The sequence below is a fragment of the Bos indicus x Bos taurus genome, chromosome 1 (assembly GCF_003369695.1).
Source record: "Bos indicus x Bos taurus breed Angus x Brahman F1 hybrid chromosome 1, Bos_hybrid_MaternalHap_v2.0, whole genome shotgun sequence".
Classification (NCBI taxonomy): Eukaryota; Metazoa; Chordata; class Mammalia; order Artiodactyla; family Bovidae; genus Bos; species Bos indicus x Bos taurus.
The window spans coordinates 2,542,996-2,561,826 of record NC_040076.1 but is presented as its reverse complement, the minus strand read 5'-3'; the positions used below and the strand labels follow the sequence as shown (position 1 = coordinate 2,561,826).

Below are 18,831 nucleotides of genomic sequence, written 5' to 3'. Positions count from 1 at the left end.
GACTGGGTTCCCGGGGCGGGGGGCGGGGATGCTGAGGCTGGGAGCGTCCTGGGAACGCAGGGACCCGCGGTGGAGGCCTAGCTAGGATAGAGATCCCGGGGTCCGGGGGGCCCCCCGAGGCGCGGCGGTTTACCTTCGTCCTCGTCCTGGAAGCTGAGCAGGCTGGCCCGGGGCACCTCTTTGTTCTCGCGCGGCCTCTTGCGCGGCTTCAGCCCGTTGCCGGGCTCCAAGCCGCCGGGGAGGCAGCCCCCGGCCTCTGTCCCCGAGGTCAGCGCGGCCGGCGGCGGCGGCGGCGGCCCCGGGCCCAGCAGGGACTCGCCCGCGGGGGCCCTGTCGCCTCCGCCGCCGCCGGGGCCCGGGCCGGGGCCAGGCTCCTCGCCGGTGCCAGGCGGCGGCGGCAGCAACGGTGGGGGCTCCTGCTCCTCATCGCGCTCTCGCTCCTCCTCCTCCGAGTCATTCCGCTTGCGCACGTTCACCCGCCGGGCCTTTCGGAACATTGCCCCGCGTCCCGCACGGCGCTCTCACACACACACCAGCCGGCTCCCAACTCAGCCGCCCCGGCAGCGCCGAGCTCGCGACAGCGCACGCGCGATCTCCCCGGGAGTCCAGCCGGGCTCCTCGTTTCCCTTTCCCAGCTACCGCGCACCGCGGGGAGCGCGCAGGCGCTCACGCGCTCAAAGATTGGAGAGAACTCCTCCCCTCTCGCGAGAACGTCAGTTTTGTTTTGTTCCCCACCCCCCCCCCCCCATCCCGACCCCACCCGCGGCGTCCCCCTGTCGGCCCGGAGGACTATTGGAACGGAACTCTGGGAGTCCGGAGCCGTCCGGCCGGTCACAAAGAGAATCATAGAGACGAGAGGAAAGAGTCAGCCCCGGGTGCTGCAGTGCGTCTCCCTCACTGACGTAGTCACGCGAGGAAACCTCCCGACAAGCGCTGGGAGGAGCAGATAGTGAAGGAGGAGACGGGGGAAAGGCGGAGAAGTAGTGGGGAGGGAAGGAGGAGATCCAAGGTGGAAGTTCGGGAGGAGGTAGGGAGGAGCTGGAAGTGGAATCCCAAGGGTGCGATATTTTTTCTTGAGACTGAATTGAGTGAAGTGAAATGAAGGTCGCTCAGTCGTGTCCGACTCTCTGCGACCCCTTGGACTATACAGTCCATGGAATTCTCTAGGCCAGATTACTGAGCCGTGATGTATTAATATGCCTAACCTTATTAGTACGTCATATTTCTACACCTTCATGATTTAAGAGCACTTTCAAAAAGACGGAGTGTCATATAGGATAAAATGTTATTTGGCCTTTTTTTTTTTTTTTTTTTTTTAGCACCTTTCCCTCTATTACAATGAAAGCAAAAGTGTCCTTGATTTTTTCAAAAGAAGGCCAGGTTTGCTAGCCGTTCCTCAACTTGGCTGATTTCAGAAACAAGTGTAGGAAAAAATCGACGTAGCGAGACACATTTCAGACATGTCACAGAGGTAACCCTTTAAACTGGCAAGGGCACATTGACTCTGAAGTTGAGTTCACCTACTTTCTCACTGTGTCACCGAATGTAGGGCCTTCTCCTTCGCCTATGTGCCTATATGTGAATTTTCTTGTTTCAAAATTGAAAAGGTTACAAGAGGTATTCACATCCATTTCTAGGCACTTTCCAGTTCACTGGCAATGTTGAACGTTTTGTGATCCTCCAGAAGACTTCTCAATTAAATGCACCCATTCCCGTCCATTTTAGTTCATTGATTCCTAAAATGTTGGTGTTGACTCTTACCGTCTCCTGCTTGACTAAACCTAATTTACCTTGATTCATGGACCTAACATTATAGCTTCCTCTGCAATATTGTTCTTTACAGTATCAGACTTCACTTTCACCACCAGACACATCCACAACTTAGCTACGTTTCCACTTTGGCCCGGCCTCTTCATTCTTTTTGGAGTTATTTCTCTGCTCTTCCACAGTAGCCTATTGGACACCTACTGACCTGGGGAGCTTATCCTTCAGTGTCATATTTTTTTTTGTTTTTTCATACTGTTCATGGGGTTTTCGAGGCAGGAATACTGAAGTGGTTTGCCATCCCCTTCTCCAGTGGACTGTTTTCTCAGAACTCTCCACCATGAGCTGTCAAGTCTTGGGTGGCCCTCAGGTGGCTGATAGCATCCTTGAGAACAAGACTGTTATCTGTGTGATGATTTTGGTTAGCTTTGTGTGATCCTGGTTTTCTGGAGGGTGTGGGATTATAGTTCTTGCTTCCTGGTGGGAGAGACTGGTTGTGGGAAAATCTGGGTATTGCTCTGGTGGTTAGGGCCATGCTCAGTAAAGCTTTAATCCAATTGTCTGCTGATATTTGGATCTATGCTATGTTAGTTATGCCCTGATGCAACTCAATACTAGAGTCTACAGGCTCTATGGTAGAACTACTGGCAACCTTCAAAAAGGACTTATGCCAATACATGCCTCCCAGGATTGCTGCTGCCGGTGACCCTGTCCCCCAGGCAGGCTACTGCCAACCCATACCGCTGCAGGAGCTCTTCAACGCTGACAGGCGGATCTATCTCAGTCTTTAGTGGGATCACAGGAATTTAATTCACACCATTATATTTATTACTGTGGGCAAAAATCCCTTAGAAGAAATGGAGTAGCCCTCATGGTCAGTAGAAGAGTCTGAAATGTAGTACTTGGATGCAATTTCAGAAACAACAAAATGATCTCAGTTCGTTTCCAAGGCAAACCATTCAGTATCACAGTAATCCAAGTCTGCACCCCAACCATTGAGGCTGAAGAAGCTGAAGTTGATTCTTTCTATGAAGACCTACAAGACCTTCTAGAACTAACACCAAAAAGAGATCCTTTTCATCATAGGGGGTTGGAATGCAAAAGTAGGAAGTCAAGAGATACCTGGAGCAACAGGCAAGTTTGGCCTTGGAGTACAAAATGGAGCAGGGCAAAGGCCAAGAGAACACACTGATCATAGCAAACACGCTTTTCCAACACAAGCGACAACTCTGCACATGGACATCATCAGATGCTCAATAGAAAGTGAAAGTGAAGTCGCTCAGTCCTGTCCGACTCTTCGAGACCCCATGGACTGCAGCCTACCAGGCTCCTCCATCCACGGGATTTTCCAGGCAAGAGTACTGGAGTGGGTTGCCATTTCCTTCTCCAGGGGATCTTCCTGACCCAGGGGTCGAACCCGGGTCCCCTGCATTATAGGCAGACGCTTTTACCGTCTGAGTACCAAAACCAGATTAATTATATTCTTTGTAGCCAAAGATGGAGAAGCTCTATACAATCTGCAAAACCAAGACTGGGAGCTTACTATGGCTCAGATCATGAGCTCCTTATTGCAAATTCAGACTTAAACTGAAGAAAGTAGGGAAAGCCACTAGACCATTCAGTTCAGTTCAGTCACTCAGTCGTGTCCGACTCTTTGTGACCCCATGAATCGCAGCACGCCAGGCCTCCCTGTCCATCACCAACTCCCGGAGTTCACTCAGACTCATGTCCATCGAGTCAGTGATGTCATCCATCCATCTCATCCTCTGTCATCCCCTTCTCCTCCTGCCCCCAATCTCTCCCAGCATCAGAGTCTTTTCCAATGAGTCAACTCTTTGCATGAGGTGGCCAAAGTACTGGAGTTTCAGCTTTAGCATCATTCCTTCCAAAAAAATCCCAGGGCTGATCTCCTTCAGAATGGACTGGTTGGGTCTCCTTGCAGTCCAAGGAACTCTCAAGACCAACACCACAGTTCAAAAGCATCAATTCTTTGGTGCTCAGCTTTCTTCACAGTCCAACTCTCACATCCATACATGACCACTGGAACAACCATAGCCTTGACTAGATGACCTTTGTTGGCAAAGTAATGTCTCTGATTTTCAATATGCTATCTAGGTTGGTCATAACTTTTCTTCCAAGGAGTAAGCGTCTTTTAATTTCATGGCTGCAGTTACCACCTGCAGTGATTTTGGAGCCCAAAAAAATAAAGTCTGACACTGTTTCCACTGTTTCCCCATCTATTTCCCATGAAGTGATGGGACCAGATGCCATGATCTTAGTTTTCTGAATGTTGAGTTTTAAGCCAACTTTTTCACTCTCCTCTTTCACCTTCATCAAGAGGCTTTTTAATTCCTCTTCACTTTCTGCCATAAGGGTGGTGTCATCTACATATCTGAGGTTATTGATATTTCTCCCGGCAATCTTGATTCCAGCTTGTGCTTCTTCCAGCCCAGCGTTTCTCATGATGTACTCTGCATATAAGTTAAATAAGCAGGGTGACAATATACAGCCTTGATGAACTCCTTTTCCTATTTGGAACCAGTCTGTTGTTCCATGTCCAGTTCTAACTGTTGCTTCCTGATCTGCATACAAATTTCTCAAGAGGCAGGTCAGGTGGTCTGGTACTCCCATCTCTTTCAGAATTTTCCACAGTTTATTGTAATCCATACAGTCAAAGGCTTTGGCATAGTCAATAAAGCAGAAATAGATGTTTTTTCTGGAACTCTCTTGCTTTTTTGATGATCCAGCGGATGTTGGCAGTTTGGTCTCCGGTTCCTCTGCCTTTTCTTAAACCAGCTTGAACATCTGGAAGTTCACGGTTCACATATTGCTGAAGCCTGGCTTGGAGAATTTTGAGCATTACTTTACTAGCATGTGCTGCTACTGCTGCTGCTAAGTCACCTCAGTCGTGTCTGACTCTGTGCGACCCCATAGAGGGCAGCCCACTAGGCTCCCCTGTCCCTGGGATTCTCCAGGCAAGAACACTGGAGTGGGTTGCCATTTCCTTCTCCAATGCATGAAAGTGAAAAGTGAAAGTGAAGTCGCTCAGTCATGCCCGACTCTTAGCCACCCCATGGGCTGGAGCCTACCAGGCTCCTCCATCCATGGGATTTTCCAGGCAAGAGTACTAGAATGGGGTGCCATTGCCTTCTCCAACTAGTATGTGAGGTGAGTGCAATTGTGCAGTAGTTTGAGCATTCTTTGGCATTGCCTTTCTTTGGGATTGGAATGAAAAGTGACCTTTTCCAGTCCTGTGGCCACTGCTGAGTTTTCCAAATTTGCTGGCATATTGAGTGCAGCACTTTTGCAGCATCATCTTTCAGGATTTGAAATAGCTCAACTGGAATTCCATCATCTCCACTAGCTTTGTTCGTAGTGATGCTTTCTAAGGCCCACTTGACTTCACATTCCAGGATATCTGGCTCTAGGTGAGATCACACCATCATGATTATCTGGGTCTGACCTAAATCAAATCCCTTATGATTATACAGTAAAGGTAATGAATAGATTCAGAGGATTAAATCTCATAGAACGCCTAAAGAATTATGGATGTAGGTTTGTAACATTATACAGGAGGTGGTGACCAAAACCATCCCAAAGAAAAATGCCAAAAGGCAAGTGGTTGTCTAAAGAAGCCTTACAAATAGCAGGAGAAAAGAAGTGAAAGGCAAAGGAGAAAGGAAAAGTATACCCAACTAAATGCAGAGTTCCAGAGAATAGCAAGGAGAGATAAGATAGCCTTAAGTGAACAATGCAAAGAAATAGAGGAAAATAATAGAATGGGAAAGACTAGAGATCTCTTCAAGAAAACTGGAGATTCCAATGGAACATTTCCTACAAAAATGGGCTCAATAAATGACAGAAACGGCAAGGACCTAACAGAAACAGAAGAGATTAAGAAGAGGTGGAGAGAATACACAGAACTGTACAAAAATGTCTTAATGACCCAGATAAACACGATGGTGTGGTCACACGCCTAGAGCCAGACATCCTGGAGTGTGAAGTCAAGGGGGCCTTAGGAAGCATCACTATGAACAAAGGTAGTGGAGGTTATGGAATTCCAGCTGAGCTATTTCAAATCCTAAAAGATGATGCTGTGAAAGTGCTGCACTCAGTACACCAGGAAATGTGGAAAACTCAGCAGTGGCCACAGGACTGGAAAAGTCAGCTTTTATTCCAATCCCAAAGAAAGGCAATGCCAAAGAATGTTCAGATTACCGTGTGGTTGCACTCATTTCACATTCTAGCAAAGTAATGCTCAAAATCCATCAAGCTGGGCTTCAGCAGTATGTGAACCAAGAACTTGCGGATGTAAAAGCTGAATTTAGACAAGGCAGAGATCAAATTGCCGACATCTGTTGGGTCATAGAAAAAGTAAGAGAGTTCCAAAAAAGAAAAAACATCTACTTCCATTTCATTGACTACGCTAAAACCTTTGACTATGTGTATCACAACAAACTGTGGAAAATTCTTAAAGAGATGGGAATATCAGACGACTTCATCTGTCTCCTGAGAAACCTATATGTAGGACAAAAAGCAACAGTTGGAACCAGACATAGAACAATGAACTGGTTCAAAATTGGGAAAGGAGTACAAAAAGGCTGTAAATTGTCATCCTACTTATTTAACTTATATGCAGAGTACATCATACAAAATTCTGGGCTGGATGACTCACAAGTTGGAATCAAGATTGCCAGGAGATATATCAATAACCTCAGATACGCAGATGACACCACCCTTATGGCAGAAAGCAAAGAGGATCTACAGAGCCTCTTGATGAAGGTGAAAGAGGAGAGTGAAAAAGCTGGCTTAAAACTGAATATTCAAAAAACGAAGACCATGGCATCTAGTCCCACACTTCATGGCAAATAGATGGGGGAAAAGTGAAAACAGTGACAGATTTTATTTTCTTGGGCTCTAAAATCACTGCAGATGTTGATGGCAGCCATGAAGTTAAGACACTTGCTCCTTGGAAGAAAAGCTATGACAAACCTAGACAGCATATTACAAACAGAGACATCACTTTGTCAACAAAGGTCTGGATAGTCAAACCTATGGTTTTTCCAACAGTTGTGTACAGATGTGAGAGTTGGACCATAAAGAAGGTTGAGTGTTGAAGAATTGATGCTTTTGAATTGTAGTGCTGGAGAAGACTCATCTTCTTGAGAGTCCCTTGGTCTGCAAGGAGACCAAACCAGTCACTCCTAAAGGAAACCAACCCTGAATATTCACTGGAAGGACTGATGCTGAAGATGAAGTTCCAGTACTTTGTCCACCTGATTTGAAGAGCCAACTCATTGGAAAAAACCCTGATGCTGGGAAAGATTGAGGACGGGAGAAGGGGGCAGCAGAGGATGAGGTGGTTGGATGGCATTACTGACTCAATGGCCATGAGTTTGAGCAAACTATCGGAGATAGTGAAGGACAGGGAAGCTTGACATGCTTCAGTTCATGGAGTCACAAACAGTCGGACACATCTTAGTGATGGAACAACAAGAGATATTCTTTGAACATAAAAATGAAGATGTGTATTTTATGAATTACCTTTTTTTAATACAATGTGTAACTTACTTTTTTAGTCTAACATACATTGGACATCAGTTCATATCTGTTCATAAAGTGTTGTCCCTTCTACCAACCTGCATAGTGATCCATTGTTCAAATGTACCATAATTTATTAATATTTAAGTAGTTTCGTAAGAATTGGTATTAATGTTTTTTCCAATCTTGCTATGATAATCAATACTGTGATGAAAAGCTTTGAAAAATGGTCATGAGTAGGATGAATTGGTATTGAAATTACTAGATCCACAGGTGTGCATTTGTAATTTTGCCAATTCTAAGCCGCTCTCTATAGCAGCATGCAATTTAAAAAAAAAAAATTTTTTTTTTTATGTAATTGTTGTTCAGTTGCTAAGTCACGTCCAACTCTTTTGCAACCCCATGGGCTATAGCCTGCCAAACTCCTCTGTCCATGGGATTTCAGGCAAGAATACTGGAATGGGTTGCCATTTCCTTCTCCAGGGGACCTTCCTGATCCAAAGATCAAACCCACATCTCCTAATTACAGGCAGATTCTTTACCACTAAGCCACCAGGGAAATACAAATGAAGTCACCTGACATATAATATTATATTGGTTTCACATGTACAACAGAATGATATAATATTTACATATATTGAAAAATGATCACAAGAGTTTAGTTAACTTTCATCACGTGTAGCTACAGAGTTTTTGTCTTGCCATGAGCACTTTTAAGATCCATTCTCTTAGCAACTTTCAAATATGTAATATAGTATTTTTCTGTAATATAGTATTTTTTACCAAATCAAGTTATATTTTATCACTACATTCCCATGACTTATATACGTTTTAACCCCATTCATTCATTTCGCCCACTCCCAACCATGCCAGTTTGTACTCCTACCACAGTGTCTGTTTGCCTACACCATTCTGTCAAAATTTCACTTGAGATTTAAGTTGCAGGCTGAAGCAAAATATTTCAAGCTCAAGATTTCATACACAACTGGCTCTTTTCACTGGTTTTCTTTGATTGCATTTGAAATCTGCCCACCCGTGACTCACTTTTGAAAGCTAGAAAGATGATCTAGGCTGAGAGTGTCCTCTGTAACATTTTATTCCAGTTAGTAGAGAAAGTTAATAACATCTGGCTTCCATTCTACTCGCATTACTCTAAGTTCTTATATTCTGGCTGTTCAGCATTAAGTTCTGATTCCAGCAGAGTGTTTCGTTGGTGAAATTGAACTCCAGTTCTCATCACAAAAGCTTCAAATTGTGCCTGGTCAGCCTGTAGACACCAGTGCCAGTGCCAAAAGACAAACTTGCAGTAACATGATTAGGACAGAGGTAAGAAAGATAAGGTTCAGAGCAGACTGTGTTAATATCTTGGCCTGAAACTTCAAAACGGTCTTCCAGTATGAAAGTGATGATTAAATATGGATAGAGAGGAGAATGTTGGTTGTTTTAAATCAAGCTAACAAATAAAAAGCCACGATGTATTTATAACTTTTATAATCTACCTATTCAGATAATTGAAGGGCAAAGTTAAAGATTCAGAAGTTATCTTGCTGCTAACACAAGTCAAAGGCCCTTCTAGAGATTACAGACCTTGTAGAAATTAAATTCCTGAAACAGAAGAGCTGCTTTCATCGCCTGTCGGCCAGTATATGATCTGAAACTAATTATTTTATAAACTGCTCTGTGCACTGAGTATTAAACTGACTGTTTACAGCATAGCATCACTATTTAATGTTGGAGTGTTTTTAGACAAACACCGCTTTCGTAGAATGCTTGCGTCCATCATTGTTTGAATCAGTTCAGTGCTTTTTTAAGAAAATAAATTTTGTTGTATTTTTTGATCACGTGGACCATTTTGAGAGTCTTTCTTGAATTTTTTGTTTATATTGCTTCTGTTTTACGCTTCATTTTTTAGCTGTGAGCCCTGTGGGATCTTAGCTCCTCGACCAGGGATCGAACCCACACCCCCTCATCAGAAGGCAAAGTCTTAGTTGGACTGCCAGGGAGGTCCCCAGTGATTTTTTTTTTCTTAATTAGAGTGTAATTACAGTACTGTGACAGTTTTTGCCATTCATCAACATGAGTCAACATTAGATATACCTATGTCCCCTCCCTCTTGAAACCCCCCCTTCCCATCCCTCTCCTCTAGGTTGTCACACAGCACCAGCTTTGGGTTCCCTGTGTCACACCTCGAATGCCCACTGGCTATCTTTTTTACATATGGTAATGTATGTTTCCATGCTATTTTCTCATATCATCCAACCCTCTCCTTCCCCCACTGTGTCACAAAATATCGGTGTCTCCTTTGGTACCCTGCCAGTAGGATCGTCAGTACTATCTTTCTAGATTCCATGTATATGCATTAATACATGATATTTGTCTTTCTCTTTCTGACTTACTTCCCTCTGTGTAATAGGCTCTAGGTTCATCCACCTCGTTTGGACTCAAACGTATTCCTTTTTATAGCTGAGTAATATTCCACTGTGCATATGTGTCATACCCAGTGCTTTTTAAAGTTACCTTTCCAAGCAATAATCCCAATTAGTTTTTTTTTCTACTAAATTGTGACTCTGCATGGAATAACTGACCCATGATTTCAGACAAAATAGGCAAACCACTTTTGTTTGTTTTGTTTGCCAACTCAGTATTAGACTCTGTAACCTGAGACGATGATTACCAAATGTAGCTCTGTGAGCCCGTGAAGTTTTCCCTAGTCAGTTGCCAAATGAGAAGCACACGAACAGTCTGCTCATGTATAGTAGCCAGATGTCTCTTATCAGGGGGGAGAAAATGGTGCTTTGTTCTGAGGTCATCTTCCTCCTTCCATACTAAGATACTAAAATCTCTTTCCTTAAATGAAATAATGATGATGGTATATTTTGTTTGTTTTCATACCCTTATTTGACCAACTGAAAAGTAGTGAAAGCTATAAGTCCCCCCAAATTGTTTGTTATATCTAAAAATTTTATGTGGCATGCAAAATCTAATAGTCTAGGAATTCCTGGTCTACAAATTTTTCCTTTCTTCCTAAATAACTCAAGAATTCTATTCTGGGGGGCAAAAAGCTGGAGAAAACATTTAATTATTTCATTAAATTTCTTGTCCTTGATTTAGCGAAGACAGTTTTGCATTAACTTAATGTAAAATGTAAGGTTCCTGGGGGAGGAGATTTTTTTTGTTTGTTTGTTTGTTTTTTTCACTGCTAGCTTCACAGTCCTTCCCAGGTGGCTCAGTGGTGAAGAATCCGCTGGCAATGCAGGAGAGGCAGGTTCCATCTCTGGGTTGGGAAGATCCTCTGGAGAAGGAAATGGCAACCCACTCCAGTGTTATTCATGCCTTTTCATACTGTTCATGGGGTTCTCAAGGCAAGAATACTGAAGTAGTTTGCCATTCCCTTCTCCAATACTTTGGCCACCTGATGCAAGAAGCTGACTTATTGGAAAAGAACCTGGTGCTGGGAAAATTTGAGGGCAAAAAGAGAAGGGAGAACAGAGGATGAGGTGGTTGGATCGCATCATCGACACAATGGACATGAGTTTGAACAAACTCCGGGAGATAGTGAAGGACAGGGAACCCTGGCGTGCTGAGTCCACGGGCTCACAGAGAGTCAGCCACAACTTAGTGACTGAATAATAACAAATCATTTTGTCTGATTTAGTGTTTTATATCTTCCGGTGTTAGTATGTCAACAAGTACAATTCATAATCATAGTACCATGTGATATTTATATTACATTCACAATAAACTCTTTATAAATACATCTAAGGACTATACAACCAATACAGAAGCAAAAATAGCTATGCATCCTTTCTAAGAGAATTCACCTCTATTAGCTCAAAATCGTTCAGACATTGTTGTCTTTCCTTCTTGGGGAAAAAGTCAAAAGCAGATACCTTATCAAAGACAACAGAGTTACATGTATCTCTTTTGGGAGGAAAGATGAAGGAATGTGTCTTTTTTCTGTGCTATTTAATTTTACTCCAGGGCAGCAAAATTGCGCAAGAAATACAGAGTAACAGTATGGTATGATTACAGAGTGAGGCATCAAATCAAGCTTTGAATTTTTCAGATCTTTTAAAATATCCTGTTTGCTTGTTTATTTTTGGTTGCACTAGTCTTCACTGCTGCTTGTGGACTTTCTCTACTGCAGTGAGAGGGGGCTACACTCTAGCTGCGGTTCATGAGCGTCTCATCCTGGTGGCTTCTCGTATTGTGGATCACGGGCTCTAGAGTGTTCTGGCAAGCAGAATCTTCCTAGACCAGGGATCAGACCTGTCTCTCCTGCACTGGCAGGCAGATTCTCAATCACTGGACCACCAGATAAGTCCCCAAGCTCCAAATTTTTGAAAAAATGAAGTGGACTTTTAAAAATAACCTTTGAAAGTATTAGTTGCTTAGTCCTGTCCGATGCTTTGCTTCCCCGTGGACTGTAGCCCACCAGGCTCATCTGTCCATGGGATTCTCCAGGCAAGAATACTGGAGTGGGTAGCCATTCCCTTCTCCAGGGGATCTTCCCAACCCAAGGAATGAACCCAGGTATCCTGCATTGCAGGCGAATTGTTTACCATCTGAGCCACTAGGGAAGTCCCTTATCTAATTATAAAAGTGCTACCTGCATTACTACATTTTAGAAATTTTGAAAATGCAGAACAATACAAAGAAGGAAATAATTGTTATTAATCTTAACACTTAATTTTTGGAGCATTTCTTTCCAGAATTATTTTATGAACATTCACTCTCTCATTCTTCATGTTTTCAACATTCCAGTGCAACTTCTACTTGGAGTTAGTTCTCTAACCTCCTCACTCTAATCTTATCATAAGGACTGCATCTTGGAGTTTGCAACTTGCATCTTCTCCAAGTTACTAGGGAGTTACTTGGCATCTTCCTTGGTAAAACTTCCAACTCACTCCAACTTCTCAATGAAGAAGGAAATGGCAACCCACTCCAGTACTCTTGCCTGGAGAATCCCATGGAGGGAGGAGCCTGGTAGACTACAGTCCATGGGGTCGCAAAGAGTCGGACACGACTGAGCGACTTCTCTTTCACTTTGGTAAAACTTCACTTCCATCTTCTAGTTTGTCTATTCCACCTCCAGTCCAGAACCCATCACCTTTCACTGCCCATTCTCTTCCTCCTGCCTTTGTTTCCTGCCTCATCCAGATTGGATTTCATGGGGACAAGATTATAGTCACTCCCTTCCGACAAGCTCAGCTTCCTTCCCCTCTCCTGCTTTGTTGTTGTTGTTTAGTCCTGTCCAACTCTTTGCCACCGCATGGACTGCAGCAGGCCAGGATTCCTTGTCCTTTATCATCTCCTGGAGTTTGCTCAAACTCATTGAGCTGGTGATTCAGTCCAACCATCTCATCCTCTGATCTCATCCTCTCATCCCTTCTCTTCCTGCCTTCAATCTTTCCCAGCATCAGGGTCTTTTCCAATGAGTTGACTCTTTCCATCGGGTAGCCAAAGTATTGGAGTTTTAGCTTCAGCATCAGTACTCCCAATGAATATTCAGAGTTGATTTCCTTTAGGATTGAATGGTTCGTTGTACTCATTCAGAAAAACCCTAGCCATAGCTGAGCCAGACTGTGACCTTCTCTGTATCTGTCCCTGGTTAGTTAACTTTCCAGATTTCCTCTTAAATTAACTGAAGACATCAAATGGACACTAAATACATTATTTTTTATTATTATTTGTATGTGGGTCTCTGTCTGAATCAGGCAGATGAAGTAGTCAAATAATGCATAAGTTTATATAGGATTTTAATAATATAATCAGTGAGCTCAAATATATAGATTAATAAAATTATGTTCTCTCCAAACAGAGACTATTTAATTACCCATGGCATCTGTGAAACATTTATAAATATCAATCATTAACCTGGGTAAACAAATAACTGAACAAATTCTTCAAAACAGAGATTTTTACAGGGAACGTTCTCCAACCAGAGAAAAAAGTTAAATGATGAGCCAAATCCAGGAAGCTGAATGACCCCTCCAATACAAAAAAAAAAGTCTTAGCTATTTGGGAATTAATGAACAGTCATCTAAATCTCTAAATCAAAGGGGAAATAAGACATACATTATCTAAGATCTCTAGAAATTAATAAAAGTGTCATTTTTATGACACTTATAATGACATATAAAAGTGTCATTTCCCTATATGGTACATACCTAAAGGGGGACTCACAGAATAATGTATAACTTTAGCCCAGAGATAAATCCACGCACCTATGGACACCTTATCTTTGACAAAGGAGGCAAGAATATACAGTGGAGAAAAGACAATCTCTTTAACACGTGGTGCTGGAAAAACTGGTCAACCACTTGTAAAAGAATGAAACTAGAACACTTTCTAACACCATACACAAAAATAAACTAAAAATGGATTAAGATCTAAACGTAAGACCAGAAACTATAAAACTCCTAGAGGAAAACATAGGCAAAACATTCTCCGACATAAATCACAGCAGGATCCTCTATGACCCACCGCCCAGAGTATTGGAAATAAAAGCAAAAATAAACAAATGGGACCTAATTAAACGTAAAAGCTTTTGAACAACAAAGGAAACTATAAGCAAGGTGAAAAGACAGCCTTCAGAATGGGAGAAAATAATAGCAAACGAAGCAACTGACAAAGAATTAATCTCAAAAATATACAAGCAAATCCCGCAGCTCAATTCCAGAAAAATAAACAACCCAATCAAAAAAATGGGCCAAAGAACTAACCAGACATTTCTCCAAAGAAGACATACAGATGGCTAACAAACACATGAAAAGATGCTCAACCTCACTCATTATCAGAGAAATGCAAATCAAAACCACAGTGAGGTACCATTTCACGCCAGTCAGAATGGCTGCTATCCAAAAGTCTACAAGCAATAAATGCTGGAGAGGGTGTGGAGAAAAGGGAACCCTTTTACACTGTTGGTGGGAATGCAAACTAGTACAGCCACTATGGAGAACAGTGTGGAGATTCCTTAAAAAACTGGAAATAGAACTGCCATATGACCCAGCAATCCAACTGCTGGACATATACACCAAGGAAACCAGAATTGAAAGAGACACGTGTACCCCAATGTTCATCACAGCACTGTTTATAATAGCCAGGACATGGAAGCAACCTAGATGTCCATCGGCAGATGAATGGATAAGAAAGCTGTGGTACATATACACAATGGAGTATTACTCAGCCATTAAAAAGAATACATTTGAATCAGTTCTAATGAGGTGGATGAAACTGGAGCCTATTATACAAAGTGAAGTAAGCCAGAAAGAAAAACACCAATACAGTATACTAACACATATATATGGAATTTAGAAAGATGGTAACGATAACCCTATATGTGAGATAGCAAAAGAGACACAGATGTATAGAACAGTCTTTTGGACTCTGTGGGAGAGGGCAAGGATGGGATGATTTGGGAGAATAGCACTGAAACATGTATATTATCATATGTGAAATGGATTGCCAGTCCAGGTTCGATGCATGAGACAGGGCGCTCAGGGCTGGTGCACCGGGATGACCCAGAGGGATGGGTTGGGGAGGGAGGTGGGAGGGGAGTTCAGGATGGGGAACATATGTACACTGATGGCTGATTCATGTCAATGTATGGCAAAACCACTACAATATTGTAAAGTAATTACCCTCCAATTAAAATAAATAAATTCATATTTTAAAAAAGGAAAAAAATAAACTAAGTTTATAATTACACAAGTGAAAAGAGAAATATTCAGCCTCAGAAAAACAAAGAAAAAAAAACAGCAAAACAATTCAAAGAATGTGTATAGTAGAAATAGTCAAAGATAAAATGATTACTAATAAAAAATAAATAGAAAATAAAATAAAACCCCAAACATAGGGATTACCAAGAAAAACTCAAACTTAATTAAGGAACATACATATCCCCCAAAACTTTAACTATAAGTAGACATGACGAAGAGCCAAATTAATTGTGAGAAAATGTTGTATGGTACTCAGTGACAATACATTGGAAATTCTACAGAAAATGTATATTTTGGCAAAATACAAATTTCACAACTGATTTAAGAAGAATATAATGCTTTCAAATTGTGGTAATGGAGAAAACTCCTGAGGGTCCCTTGGACAGCAAGGAGATCAAACCAGTCAATCCCAAAAGAAATCAACCCTGAATATCCACTGGAATATTGGACAGTAAAGCTCTAATATTTTGGCCACCTGATGCGAAGAGCTGACTCATTGGAAAAGACCCTGATGCTGGGAAAGATTGAAAGCAGGAGGAGAAGGGGACGACGAAGGATGAGATGGCTGGATGGCATCACCGACTCAATGGACACAAGTTTGAGCAGGCTCCAGGTGATGGTGAAGGACAGGAAAGCCTGGAGTGCTGCAATCCATGGGGTCACAAAGAGTCAGACACGACGTAGCGACAGAACAACAACAACGGCTCTTAACAAACCAATAAGCAAAGAAGTGGGAAAGTTTTGGAAGAGGTAAATAGATTTTGAGTTAATGACATGGGAATAATCATGTGTTTTTATCGTTTCCTGTTCCCATCACTCCAGAGAAATAATGGCAAAGTTTTAAAACATGTGAACATATGGCAATGAAGAGATCATGAGAGAGCCATCTGTACCTTTGGGATTTCAACAAATTTATCTGTCCCGTATTTTTAATGTTCCCTTGTTAAGTTTACTTTCCCATAGAAAGAAAAGAAAGTGGAGTTGCTCAGTCGTCCAACTCTTTGCGACCCCATGGACTGTAGCCTACCAGGTTCCTCCGTCCACGGGATTTTCCAGGCAAGAATACTGGAGTGGGTTGCCATTTCCTTCTCCAGGAGATCTTCCCGACCCAGGGATTGAACCCGGGTCTCCTGCGTTGCAGGCAGACGCTTTAACCTCTGAGCTACCAGCTTTGCCAAACCATGAGATTATGATACACCTCTTCTCAAATCCTTCCTTCTATCCCCAGCTAATAACTAGCTAATCCTTTACTAACAATAGAGAAGCATTGGAGGGAACCACATCTACACACCCACTTTCATCTGTACTTCTCTTGGCTTCACTCAGGAAACTGAAAAAAGTGACCTTCTTCCTATCAAAGATGAATTTATCATTGTGTTCAGAATTTTTTTTTTTGTATTTGGAACATGAGTTGTTTTTTTTTAATTATGAAAACATAATAACACATTTATAGGAGACTCAGAAAATGCAGAGCAAGGTTACATATAGTTCCACTGTATACTAGTTACGTTTTTCTTGTTCGCTTGTTAAAGCATTGTTTTGGGTTGCATCGGGTCTTTGTTGCTTTGTGCAGTTGTGGTGGGCGGGGGCTGTCTCGCATGCGGTGCTCGGGCTTCTCGTTGCGGTGGCTTCTCCAGTTGGGGAGCAGAGGCTTCAGTAATTGCAGTGCGTTGTTGCAACTGCTTTGTTGTTGCAACAGTTGTTGCAACAGCCCCAACTGTTGCAGGGCTCAGCAGTTGCGACTCCTGGGCTCTAGAGCTCCGGTTCAGTAGCTGTGCACGCAGGCTTAGTTGCTCTGCAGCATGTGGGGTCTTCCAGGATCAGGGATCAAACCTGTGTCCCCTACATTGACAGGCAGATTCTTTACCACTGAGCCACCAGAGGGGACCCAAGAAGTATTTCTTGTAAGAATTACTTAAAACATATGTGAAAGAGCTCTGAAGCTATTAAAAGTCACCAAATGGAAGATATACACATTAAGATACTCATAATTTGTAGTATCAGTAAATTTTATACTTTATAAATAAAAATTATTAAAATTCCATTTGTTACATTTTCAGTAACTAATGACAGTAAATACATTTAATATTAATCTTTTCATCTATATCCTTCTTGCCATTCTTTCTCTCTCTTTTGTTTCCTTATTTATCTTTTTCTACCACTTTAATCTTACCTCTCACATACAATGTCAGTAATAAGGTCATCACATCTTTCTATTAAAATTGGTATCTTGGTCTTAGTTCTGGCCTAATTCAAGCACTGATATTATAGATGCATGCTAATTAGTCTGAATGGCCAAATCTCTCACCAGTTAAGCAAATGGAAACATTTCAGGTTATTTCAGCTATCTGGTGTTAAGGCTAAGAGAAAAATACGTGTTATTTCATGGTAGAACTATTTCTTATCATTACGGTATCATGCATTCAATACGTTCCAACTTTCTGCCTTCTGGGTTTAGGTGTTTGTACCATAATTGCCACAAATTCTTTATATCCCATTTTAGTGTGGAGTTGGGTTTCTGTGAAGGAAGATTTTCTTTGTCCAATGATGAGTCAGTTTAATTTTTAAAAATGGATACTATCTATAGAATAGATAACTGATGAAAACCCACTGTCCAGCACTGCGAACTCTCCTCTGTGCTTGCTGGTGACTTAAACGGGAGGAAATCCAAAAAAGGGAGGATACGTGTATCCGTTTGGTGATTCACTTTGCTGAGAGCAGAAGCTGACACAACTTTGTAAAGCAGCTATTCTCCAGGGAAAATTAATGAAAAATATTGCCTTGGTTCTTTGTATGAACACACATAAAAGCATTTTATGTTAACCCCATCATACAGAGTGTCTTCACTTTCCAGTCTTAAACTTCCAAATGGACTGAGCCCTAAAAATTCTTCTGTTAATTATCTATAAGTAATCTGGATGTATTTACCCATGCGAGTAGTGTTATAAAGGGGTTATTACATTCCCAGGCTAGCCCCTAATGTAGTCAAACACAGTTCCAGTGGTATTAATCTAAGCTCTGATTTCTGGAGCAGGAGGAGGAGGAGGGGAGGAACAGTGGGGAAGCTGTGTAGCTGGGCCAAAGGTAGGAGGTGGCAAGGCAAGAGAGGGAGAGAAGGGCTAGAGGGAGAGAGCATTCCCCGGATTTAGGCCTCTTTCTAAGCAACAAAAATCCCAAATGCACTTGGCTTTTGTGACTTCCCTCTCGGACCCTGATGTTCTTATTCAGCCCTAAGTTTCCACCATATCCGCCAGGCTTCAACCCTCCCCACCGGCACCACCCGCCACTCCCCGTCACTGAACACACTCACAAGACTTCCCTTTCTCAGTGTGAATGTGCTTTACAAGATGTTTGGAAAATACCAGTCTAAGAGGATCTAATCATTTTGAGGGGCTCCTTGTCGCAAAACCACTGAAGTCTGTCATTCTCTATGTAGGGGAATTCCAGCCTATGTAAGAACATGAAGGAGGGGACAAAAAAGGCAATGTTTTGAAGGAAGATGCTTTTCTTTTTTTTAAGGGCTTCCTTGGTGGCTCAGATGGCAGATTGTAAAGAATCTGCCAGGAGACCCAAGTTTGATCCCTGGGTCGAGAAGATCCCCTGGAGAAAGAAATGGCTACATATTCCAGTGTTCTTGCCTAGAGAAGTCCATGGCTAGAGGAGCCTAGTGGGCTACAGTCCACTGGTTGCAGAGAGTGAGACAAGAATGGGCGACTAACACTTTCAGTTCCCTTTCAGTTTTTGAAAGTCTTTATTGAATTTGTTACACATTGCTTCTGTTTTATATTTTAGTTTTTTGGCCACG

The 18,831-nt window shown here is 42.3% G+C and overlaps 1 protein-coding gene across 1 annotated transcript in view; it reads right to left on the bottom strand.

Moving 5' to 3' along the window:
• PAXBP1 (PAX3 and PAX7 binding protein 1) overlaps positions 1-656 on the bottom strand; it is a 32,992-nt gene extending 32,336 nt beyond the window's left edge. The window contains exon 1 of the mRNA XM_027533715.1: positions 134-656. Coding sequence (XP_027389516.1) covers positions 134-497 — 364 coding nt within the window. The 5' untranslated portion in view covers positions 498-656. The remainder of the gene's footprint in view (positions 1-133) is intronic.
• Positions 657-18,831: the final 18,175 nt, after the last annotated feature.